General features: G+C 31.8%; 2 protein-coding genes across 2 annotated transcripts; one reads left to right on the forward strand and one right to left on the reverse strand.

Annotated features, from left to right (window-relative positions):
- The first annotated feature begins 835 nt into the window (after positions 1–835).
- Positions 836–1,489, forward strand: LOC125369180 (uncharacterized mitochondrial protein AtMg00820-like). The gene is made up of 2 exons (XM_048370903.1): positions 836–1,103; positions 1,395–1,489. Exons 1-2 carry the CDS (start codon positions 836–838, stop codon positions 1,487–1,489), a joined length of 363 nt encoding a protein of 120 aa, XP_048226860.1.
- Positions 1,490–5,797: 4,308 nt separating this feature from the next.
- On the reverse strand, positions 5,798–6,921 carry LOC8288540 (F-box protein GID2). Its single transcript, XM_002510099.4, has one exon. It carries the CDS (start codon positions 6,576–6,578, stop codon positions 6,039–6,041), a length of 540 nt encoding a protein of 179 aa, XP_002510145.1. The 5' UTR covers positions 6,579–6,921; the 3' UTR covers positions 5,798–6,038.
- Between the last annotated feature and the right edge of the window lie 4,503 nt (positions 6,922–11,424).

Here is an 11,424-nt window from a genome sequence, read left to right on the forward strand (position 1 = left end):
GTTTTCAAAACTTACAAAGCGCGGGTTGAACTTGATTCAGGCAATAAGATCAAGTGTTTAAGGACAGATAATGGAGGAGAATACACAGGTCATGAATTTAATAGCTTTTGCAAGCAAGAAGGCATCAAGAGACAATTCACTACGGCATACACTCCTCAACAAAATGGAGTGGCAGAACGGATGAACAGAACTCTGTTAGAAAGAACTAGAGCATTGTTGGGAGCTGCAGGCCTAAATAAGGCATTCTGGGCTGAGGCAGTTAACACCGCCTGTTATGTGATTAACCGGTCTCCATCTATAGCAATTGATCAAAAGACACCGATGGAGATGTGGACTGGGAAGCCAGTTGATTATTCAAACCTCCATATATTTGGAAGTCCTGTGTATGTGATGTATAATATCCAAGAAACTACAAAGCTGGATCCAAAATCCAGGAAGTGTTTGTTCTTGGGATATGCTGATGGTGTGAAGGGATATCGCCTGTGGGATCCCACTGCCCACAAGGTTATAATCAGCAGGGATGTAATCTTCCTAGAAGATAAATTGAAGGGAGAAGATGATAGCACTTCAAAAGAAAATTCAGAGACTACAACTATACAGGTGGAAAGAAAGTCTACAGAAGAAGATTCTTCCCAAGTAGCACCGAACACGAAGAGGAAGAACCGGTCGAGTTTGAAGAGCCGGTACCGAAGTTGAAGAGTCGAACTTGGAAAGGGAAAACGTATAAAATTTACACCAACTGGCATAAAGATTATGATATAGGCGTGAATGTCGCATCATCTTCTAATCGAGGAAGGAGAGCCATCAACTCTCCAAGAAGCAATGAGCGATTCGGATGCATCTCGTTGGATGGCGTGAATGCAAGAAGAGATGGAAGCTCTACATAAGAACAAGACTTGGGAGCTTGTGCCACTACCACAAGGGAAGAAAGGCCATTGGCAACAAATGGGTCTTTAAGATCAAAAGAAATAGTGATGATCAAGTGGAGCGGTTTCGTGCAAGAATGGTGGTGAAAGGATATGCTCAGAAGGAGGGGATTGACTTCAACGAAATATTTTCCCCTGTGGTTCGATTAACAACTGCCCGAGTAGTCTTGGTGATGTGTGCTACATTTGACTTACATCTAGAGCGGTAGATATGAAAGCGACTTTTCTCCATGGAGATCTTAAGGAAGAAATTTATATGCTCCGTGGAAGGTTTTGAAGAAAAGGAAAGCGGAACTTGGTTTGTAGGTTGAACAAATCTCTATACGGTTTAAAGCGGTACGAGGTGTTGGTATAAGAGATTTGATTCCTTCATCATGAGCATTAGATACAACAGACTTAATGCAGACCCTTGTGCATATTTTAAGAGGTTTAGTAAAAGTGATTTTGTTATCTTACTGTTGTATGTAGATGACATGCTGGTAGCAGGCCCCAACAAAGATCATATTGAAGAACTAAAGGCACAGTTGGCTAGGAAATTTGAAATGAAGGACTTGGGACCGTGAAACAAGATTCTAGGGATGCAAATTCACCGTGAAACAATAGGAAGATTTGGCTTTCTCGGAAAATTATTTGAAGAAGGTCTTGCGAGCTTCAATATGCAAGATTGTAAGTCAATTTCTACCCCACTTCCTATTAGTTTCAAATTATCCTCCGGTCGAGTCCTAGCGGTGAAGAAGGAAGGATGGAAATGTCTCGGTACCGTATGCATCGGTGAGTGGGGAGTTTAATGTTCGCGATGATTTGTACACGACCGGACATTGCACATGCGATTGGGAGTAGTAAGTCGGTACATGGCGAATCCCGGTAGAGCATTGGAATCTTTGTAAAGAGGATTCTAAGATATGTTAAGGGAACCTCGGATGTTGCATTATGTTATGGAGGATCAGACTTTATTATCAGAGGATATGTTGACTCAGATTATGCAGGTGATCTTGATAAAAGCAAATCTACTACAGGGTATGTGTTCACACTGTGAGTGGTATCAAAACTGCAGTCAGTTGTGGCGACATCAACAATAGAAGCAGAATATGTAGCAGCTACACAAGCTAGTAAGGAAGCAGTATGGTTGAAAATGATGATGGAGGAACTCGGGCACGAACAAGAGCATATTCCTCTGCAGCGGTCAGTGTCTTGCATCTCGCGAAGGAATCCGACTTTTCATTCAAAGTCAAAGCACATACGAGTCCAGTATCACTTCGTTCGTGAAAAAGTGGAAGAGGGCACTGTGGATATGCAGAAAATTGATACTAAAGACAACCTAGCAGATTTTTTGACGAAGGCAGTTAACACTGATAAATTTATTTGGTGTCAATCCTCTAGTGGCCTGATAAAAGTATAAGCAGCATGGAAAGACAAGGAAGAAAGAACGGTGTGAAGATCTGATTGATCCTCAATCAAATCTTTAAGTGGGAGATTGTTGATATTTGAGGAGCATTTTTTCCCACATTGCTAAGTTAACAATGTGGAGGTACTTTCCAAGCCTATATAATAGAGGCCTCACCTTGTTATTAAAGTATCCCAAAATAAGGGAAAAATATTAGAGAGTTAAGCAATTATTTTTCTCCTATTATAAAGAGAGAATTTTAATGTTTTCTCCTTTATAAATAGAGAGTTTGTAACTTCTATTATTTTTTCTTATAGTAAAATTCTTCTATCATTGCCCGTGGTTTTTACCCTAATTTGTTTAGGGGTTTTCCACATATATCTGTGTGTTCTATTGTGTATTTTGTCTTTCTTTATCTTTATTTTCTCAAATTATTAGCTATGATTTTGCTCTATCAGGTTCATATTCATCTACAATTACTTCAAGTATGTACCTAGACATAGCCATCACCATGAGTAAAAGTAAAAGGATTATCTTTATTTCCCTGTCTGTGGGACTATAAATGACATCCTAATTTCTTAAGATGCCAATAAGGTTCCTATTAACCATCATGCCGAAGCTTTCTAGAGACTGAGCTCTTGATTTCGAAATCTCCTGTCTCCAAATGTAATAGATAATTGAAAAGGAGAAGTAATGGTAGGAGATAGATAGCATTAGCATATCGTAGTGGTTGAAAACAATGGAGATTTATGCGGTCTAAAACAACTGTACAGTTCATCTTATCTGTCCCAACTCAAATTAACTTGCAATTCCATAAAGTGCCCCATGGTTGGATAGATTTGATTTTTGTTTTCTTTCTCAAATCGCCTTTGTGGGTATATTGAATATTGTATATATCAATCTGCAAATGGATACAGCGTTAATATAATTTACTATCTAACTATTGAATGAATTGTTAAAATTTATATTGACTATTTGTATACCTATATGTGAAGGGGTTATTAGGTGAATTTCATCATTTTCTTTGCTTGTGTTCTTTCTGTTAATAAGTTTTATAATTCGATTGCTTTCAAAGTATTTAAATTTTTGTAGACAAAAAGTTGTTGTACTTATTAGTGTGTTCCTAGTTTTCTTTTTTTATAAGTTACAGTGGAGATTCATTTACCTCTTGGATTTAATAATACTGTTGCTGGCACTGAAATAAACTATTGTTAATTTCAATTATTTTTGGGTCAGAATTCTGCAAGAATTTTGATTGTATCAACAACATTTGGCAAGTCTATGTATGTTGCATTTATGAAAGCATAAAAATGCCAAAGATGGATTTAATTGATCTAGTAAAATGCAAAAGATTATTTTAATTTTTTTAGGAATTAAACTCGATTATATTTTAATAAAAAATATATTACTTTGTAATCATGAGTTGGATTGATTTGATTTTTTTTTTTCCCAAATTGAATTGAATTGAATTAATAAGGTTTAGAATTCGTAAATGATCACACTAAAATGACATCAAATCTGCCACGAATAGCCCTCCCTGGTTCTGGACATGATCACATGTGCATGCAGAGATACTATTGTTGAAATCTGATGGTTTTACTTGCTCATGCCAAAAAGACCATTCCTCTCTCACAAGTCACTGCCCATTTCAGGAACCAAAAACCATTTCCTCTTTAGCAATTAAAGGAGGTTTCAATTTCGAAACTGGCTTACAAGTCAATGACACCTCGTACTAATGCTCATTTATGGCTCTCTACAACACTTTTCAAACTATAACAAAGGGAAACTGGCTCAATAGTATATTGGAGTTTCTTAATCAAAATCATCAATGCCTGCAAACTAATCCGCACAATAATTGTGGCCACAAATGCAATTCAGTGTCAAGCATGCACTAGAAAGCAGCACAATCCTCAAGGTGCCATGGACGGATTTTAACATAATCTGAGCACCAGATACTAACATCTATATAGGATAGATACAGGAAAATAGCATTTTTCAGTAATATAACAAATACAAATATTTGAGAAATATATAAATATTAAAAAGTTCAGAGGTAGTATTTATAATATTAATTTTATATAACAATTTTGAAGTATCATTTGCTTAACTAAATACCATAATAATTCCTTTTAATCAATAAAAAACAGATATCTAAAAAATTAACAAATAATAAATTGAGCTTGTCAATTAATATTCAGCCATTAAAATAATAATATTTTCAAATTTCAATTCAAAAATATTCTTTTCAATTTTAAAAATAAAACTACAAGATTGATCCAAAGAATCTTCGAATTTGGAAAGTAGCAAAGATATTTCTAAAATATGGCATATTTACTTGTAGAAAATTATTTTAGTTTTTAACTAAATTTTAAAAAAATTTAAAAACAAATGTAATATATTTTCTGTATTTTTTTAATATAAAAAATCACTTATTTTCAAATGAAAATAAAAAGTTCTTATTTTATTTATTTCAAATCTATTTTTTTATACTTAAAAATTATTATCTAAATAAAAAATAAAAAACTTTAATAAAGTAAATATATTTTATAAATATTCTAGAAAAATAAGAAAACTATTTTCTTTAAAAATTAAAAATAAAAGAAATTCTCTATAAGTAACCACTTGCTCTCTAGCTCTATATTTTAAGGAGGAGAGAGAACAAAAAGAAAAAATAAATTTTCTTTTCTTATCTCTTGTTTGGATGGATGAAAAATAAAAGAAAGAAGCCATCCTTTATTTCTATTCTCTTAATTTTATCTTTTATTTTAGTTTTTATAAATAGAGAAAAAATATAAGATGAAAAATAATAGTTATTTTCTTTATTTTTTCTCTTTTTTCCAAATATTAAAATAAGTTATTTTCCTCTCTTATATTATTTCCTCTCCGATTATATTTCAATCCAAAAGAAGGGTAAATCTTCAAGCATTTGATCAAGTATATATGTCATAAAAAACACTACCAGAGGCAAATAACAAAGTTTTGTGGGTCAAACTGTATAAAGAAAAGGAAAGAAAGGGTAATTTTTTGTTAGAGAGTGGAGTCAACATAGTACAAAGTCAAGCATGGGCTGCTTGTTTAATAGCCTAATGCTAATGCAGCCCTTGGAATTCTGAAAGGAATAAAGAGTCCAAAGGAAACAATCCAATCCCAACAGAGCCGATTTTGGCTTTTTCTCGCAGATGTAATAAATAAGCTTCAACAAACCCAATCTCTCTCCTACAATAACTTCATGGCAGATAAAGAGGAAAGAGTAGGGCTCTCACTAGGCAGTAGCAGACATTTATTACAACTGGATCATTTTGGCCCTGTCTATCTGTTCCCATTCCCTTCCAATCAAAGACCCATTCCCTCCCCCCTCCCTATTTTCTACGGAAAACAAATTCCATTTCCTCACATCCAAACACAAAATTCCTAGCCATCCTAAGCTAAAAAATGAAAAACCAAAAACATTCCTAATTACTTACCAGTACAAATTTAGACATATAAATTGAACCAACAAGCAAACAACAATTGATTCATTTCATTAAAATATATGGTTACAGAGTACAGATCTAATTAGCAAAAACCCATATTAAGTAGTAAATACAACAACAACAACAACAACAGCAATTGCAAACAAACAAAATCTCAACCCAAATTTAGACATACAATTAAAAGAAAACCCGAAATTAGAGTTAATAATAACATACTCCTAATCATATAATTTCGTTAAATAATAAAAATTATCATCACGATGACGATCTTCTATTACCGAAATTCATCTTCTCATAGTACCGAATGGAAAGCAGAGATAGGGAGAGATGAACCTCGTCCTTTCCCCATCTTGCAGGGGGCTTTGACCTAATCGGAGGGAACGAAGGCCAAGAAGAAGAAGAAGAAGCAGCGGAAGTAGAAGATTGTGGCTTAGAAAGAGGCCAAAGATACTGAGAATGGAGGCGACGAAACCCACCGAGAGCTAAAACAACAGATCTCAGCTGCTGATTACCACATCCGATGTTTGCCCAGTGCCTTGTACAGATCAGCTCCCAAAGCCTCTCGTCTTGCGCCGTTCGATGCCACTGCTTGCTCACACATGCCGCTCTACCTAAAGTCCTGGCATCTACATGCTTTAAGACCTCGTAAAGCAGATTTTCATCTAAATTGACAAACCCGGTTCCTGAAATTTCTTCGTCTGCAAATTTTTCTTCTCCTTGATGCTTGATTTTCTTCTTCATTTTGATATCTTGCCCAGTGATATTTTCAGTTTGGGTCTCAAGTGAGCGCTTCATGGACAAGAATCAAATGGAGTAGGGAGAGATAGAGAGGAAATGGAATGAAGAATGGGGATTTTGGTTGAGGTGGGTAAATTGGGTGTGGAGGGATGGGACCTGCTTTTGGTGGGTATCGAACAGGACAATAAGATAAATGAATGCGGGTCTGATGCTTGTTGCTTTTCTTTTCTATTATTATCCTTAATTGACGAATTTGTCCTGCTCTGTGTCTCTGTTATTTTATTTCTTCTGCTTCGGTGTTATTTGTTTGCTGCAAAATTATTTTAGCTTTTGTTTTTGTTGGTTTATTTGTTTGATATCGGTTCCTTTTCTTCTGCCACAAGTTTGGAATATATTTATTTGTATTTAAACCTATTTTATGATATTATTTTTATTCTTTAATATTTTAATTAATTTTTCATATTAAATCCTTTTAAAATTAGTTTAGATATTCAACTTTATCCTTCTTCTTTTTTTGTTTAATAAGAAATTGAGATCTTATGAGAAAACAAGTGATTCAAGAAATATGGCAATTTTAGAAGGTTATTGGTTAAAATACTATTTAAACTCCTTGTAAGATGCCTATATTTTTTGTCTAATTTTTATAATACAGAAAATTTAATATATATATATTTTTTTAAAGAATGAAGAGTAGATAAAAAGAAGAGAATAAAAAAGAATTAATTGAAATTTGAAAGATATATAAAATAATTGAATTGGATTTCATGTGATCCTAATTAAAAAATATTATTATAATTTATCATTTCATATTAGATATTTAATATTTAAAATTAGTAATTACTAAATAAAGTATTTGTGAGAAATTTATTTATTTGCATATAAAATTATTAGTAAAAATGATTAAGATAGGAAACTCTACCGTCAGTAATATAAAATAATTTTTTATAAAATCTATTTTATTTAAAAAGTATAAAATAATAAATTAAAATAATAAAATAAAAAAATATTCTAATGTTATAAAATATATTAACTTATTAATATAAAATTTTACCTAAAAATTCTATTTATTTTAAATTTATTTTAAATTTATAATTAATTTCATGCAAATTTAATTATATAAAATTTTAAATTAATTTTTATTTCATTTAAATATATACATTTTAAATTTATAAATAAATTTAGAGATTTTAACTAAACAGAATATAAGAATTACTTATAGAATTAAAGTTAAATATTTTTATCTTTTTATTTGATAATTTATTAGTTTAATCTTGCATTTAGTCATGAAGATATTTTAAGTTAATTTGGACTTCACTAGAAATTAAAGTTTAAAAGACAAATTTAACACTTAAGGCCTACCTTTTTCCGGATGCCGAAGGGTAACGCTGTAGTTTCCCGACTCCATACTTAAGACAAAACAAGTTAGCCGAGACCCACACTTAAATTCACCGGCACTTTTACAAAGTAGGTTGTCTTCCGGTTATTTCGACCTTTGTTATGTGCAAAAGAAAAACGACAACCTTAGTTACTATATTACGGTGAATAAATAAATAACGTATGTATATATAAATGCTGGCTTAAATTATTATTGTAATATTTTAATAATATAATAATTGTTATAAAATTTAAGAAATTGAATTAGATTAATTCTATTAATATTAAAAGATTCATTATAAATTAATTCTATTGAGATTAGAAGGTTAATCACGGATTAATTTTATTTTATTAGAATTAGCAAATATACTTTAGTCAGTTTAAAAATTCTTCTCTCATACTTTTATATATATTATAGATAAGTCGTACATTTTTATTATTAATAATTGATAAATATTTTAACTTTTAAATTGATAAATATATATTACCTATTTAGTAGTTTAGTGTTTAAAATAAATGCTTAGAACTAAACTAATATTTTTAGTATATATTTTTATAAACTAACATGGCCTACAATTATAGATATTGTCTTGTTTATACTATGTGTCTGTTATTTATTTTCTTATTTATTAATTATCTAGCCTTTAATTTTATTATATTTTTCGCTGTTGTTCGAACACTCACCTTCTTAAAAGATTTTGGGATGAAACAAATAAGGATTGCTTCCACATAACTCTTATTGTCTTACTTAACAATGTAACAAACTTGAACCATTATCATTAGCGAGGAAATATATAAATTAATTGACATACATGTCCTATTTTTAACTCATAAAACGTCTTTATTCTAATACGAAGAAAAATAAGATCTGAGATGATAAATTATAGTAATAATAAAAACAACTAGATTATATATGGAAATATCAAAACTTAGTGTGAGACTAAAATTCTGAAAGAATTAAGATTCTCATAAAATTATATTGAACTTAAAAGCTTGAGTTGAGAATTATTTTAAGCTGTAACTGAATTTAATATAATTTATAATAAATTTAAATTTGATTTAAATTTTTATAATAAATTTTAAAATAATTATACTCATGCTCTCCTTGAACTTGACTTGAAAATAGTTCATTGAAAGCTAAAATTTAAGCTTGACTATATTGAGAAATTATTTTCTAAGCATAGTTGAGCTTGAGCTCAATGGTCCATATAGGTAAAATTATGAGCTTAAAGAATTGAATTCTATTATGCTCGAGACCATTTTATAATATTATCAATTTTGAAATTAAGTTTTAACTTCGCTTTTTAACTAATTAAATGAATGAAAATGAGTTATAAAGTCGATTTTCAAATAGCTTACTAATAATTTATTTAGTTTATAGTCCTAAAAACATCCAAGAATCAAATGAGTGACAAATTATGAATTAATTTGTTTTAGTTCCACAAGTAATTCAAGAGAAAAAAAAAAAAAAAAACTTTCTATGTGCTTCCTCCTCTTTTTCTCTATATGTAAGAGTCAATTTAGGGATTCTCATATATATATTTGGTTACATGAAGTATAGAATTCTCATAACCATGTATGATTCCTTGTTCGTTTAACCGTAGTTAAACATTTGATCTCATAAACAGATAAATATTTAAAATTCAAAAGTTGTCAGTTTTTCTTTAACAACTAAATTGATTTTATTGCATAGAAGTGGAATTATATGGCAGCGCCTCATTGGCAACGAGGAGCGCCAAAGAACTTGGCACAAAACACATTCAGTCAGCAGAAATACATTTATGTTTTGTGGCCTCAGGCTCAGGCAATCCAAGTCAGCCACAGAGTTAGGCTCCTTCCTCTTGACAAAACAAATTCCAATGTGCTGCAGCGCCTGGGACAAGTTTTGGATATCTTGTAAAATTGCAGATTATCTCCCTCCCACCTCGGCTTGATTTGTCCCAAAAGAAAAAAGACTTGACCACTCAAAGTTGTCAATTAGTGCAATTATATTTATATGCTCTAGGAATGTTCAATTTTTATGAGCCCAACCGGTAATCCGGTAAAATAAAGAAGCTCTAAAATAAGGGGCAAGATTTAAGTTCGGCGCTCTAGTGGATCTCGATCGTTGGGTATCGGTACGCAAGTGTACCGTGGATTGACCCTTGATGAATTGTTGTTTTGCTATAAATACAATGATTCCTGGCAATATTTTTGAGAATCAGTTTGATGGTGACGTTTTTGGCGTTTCCTGGCTTTGCGCTATCTCCGACTGGATCTTTTTATTAATTGTCCCACTAAGTAATCTATTATACACTTTTATAGCATCCAAACCTAATATTAATCTACCATAATCATGTTATCAGCGATCTGCTACATGTCCAGTTCCAAAAGATTAAAAAGAAAAAAGAAATCAAAAAAGCTGCTACGTGTTACTCCTATACATATTACTCTTCTTGCTTCTATGTATTAATCTTCCACAAGATTCGATCAAATCCTACAAAAGATTATAAAAATCGAATCCCTATTAGTGGTATAAAGGAATGGAGCATAGCAAATGACTGGAATCCAGTGTTTGGAGGCATGGAGAAAGTTATGTAAGGCCAAAAATTGACATGTCTAAGGAGTTTCAGCTGGCAGGCAACGAGGGGTTCCATTTTGGGAGAGTGTAGACGGGAAACATTGATCAATCACTGTCAGCCGCCCTGAGGCATACTATTACTGGCACAGTAGCGTCCAAACTATAAGTTGAAAACACAAATGACAAACTCTCCAGCATTATATTACATGTTGTTATATAACTTAGAAAAAACAAACCGAGTATCATTCGGGAAGGGAAGTACAAGATCATCCAACACTCTTTTCCTGGACAGGAGCATACAAGAATTACAAGCTATATCTCTGTTCCGAAAATGAAAAAAAAAAAAAAAAGGGTACACGATAACTACAAAATTGTAGTTTTCTTCCGTAAAGATTAGGGCCCAACTTCCACACCGTATACAGGATACATAAAGTTCGGAGCATGAACAACAAAAGAATACATGGACTGAATGTTGTTGGGCTATCTTATTGACATTTTCTAGGCCAGTTCAAATTCTGTCAGCCCAGTACACAAGTACAACGAGAAGGAAAGCTTAATCATGCACTAAATAAGCAATAAAAATATAAAGTCAATCTATATTATCTCACAAGATAATGTGAAAAAAGAATAGAGGCCTCTATCATGATGGTTGGCACATGGGGGATCGCATTGGAGAAATTCAAAATCGATCTTTATAACATGATCCATTCTTTGGCCTTCCGGAACTATTTGAACCTCCAACATTAACTTTTGCTACTTAATTCTCATTTCAAAAAATAAGCTACTTGTATATATATAGCTGGTCTAAAAATATTAATTGGCCAAAATAGAACTAGTAGCTCATTTAAATGTGAAAATAAGAAAAGCTAGGATTATTAATTTGCCTAATGAGATTATTCAAAAACAAACTATATATGAATTCGCTTAGATTGTTGAGAAATCATAGTTGATGATTCTTATCAATTATCA

This window comes from Ricinus communis, chromosome 2 (assembly GCF_019578655.1).
Source record: "Ricinus communis isolate WT05 ecotype wild-type chromosome 2, ASM1957865v1, whole genome shotgun sequence".
Taxonomy (NCBI): domain Eukaryota; kingdom Viridiplantae; phylum Streptophyta; class Magnoliopsida; order Malpighiales; family Euphorbiaceae; genus Ricinus; species Ricinus communis.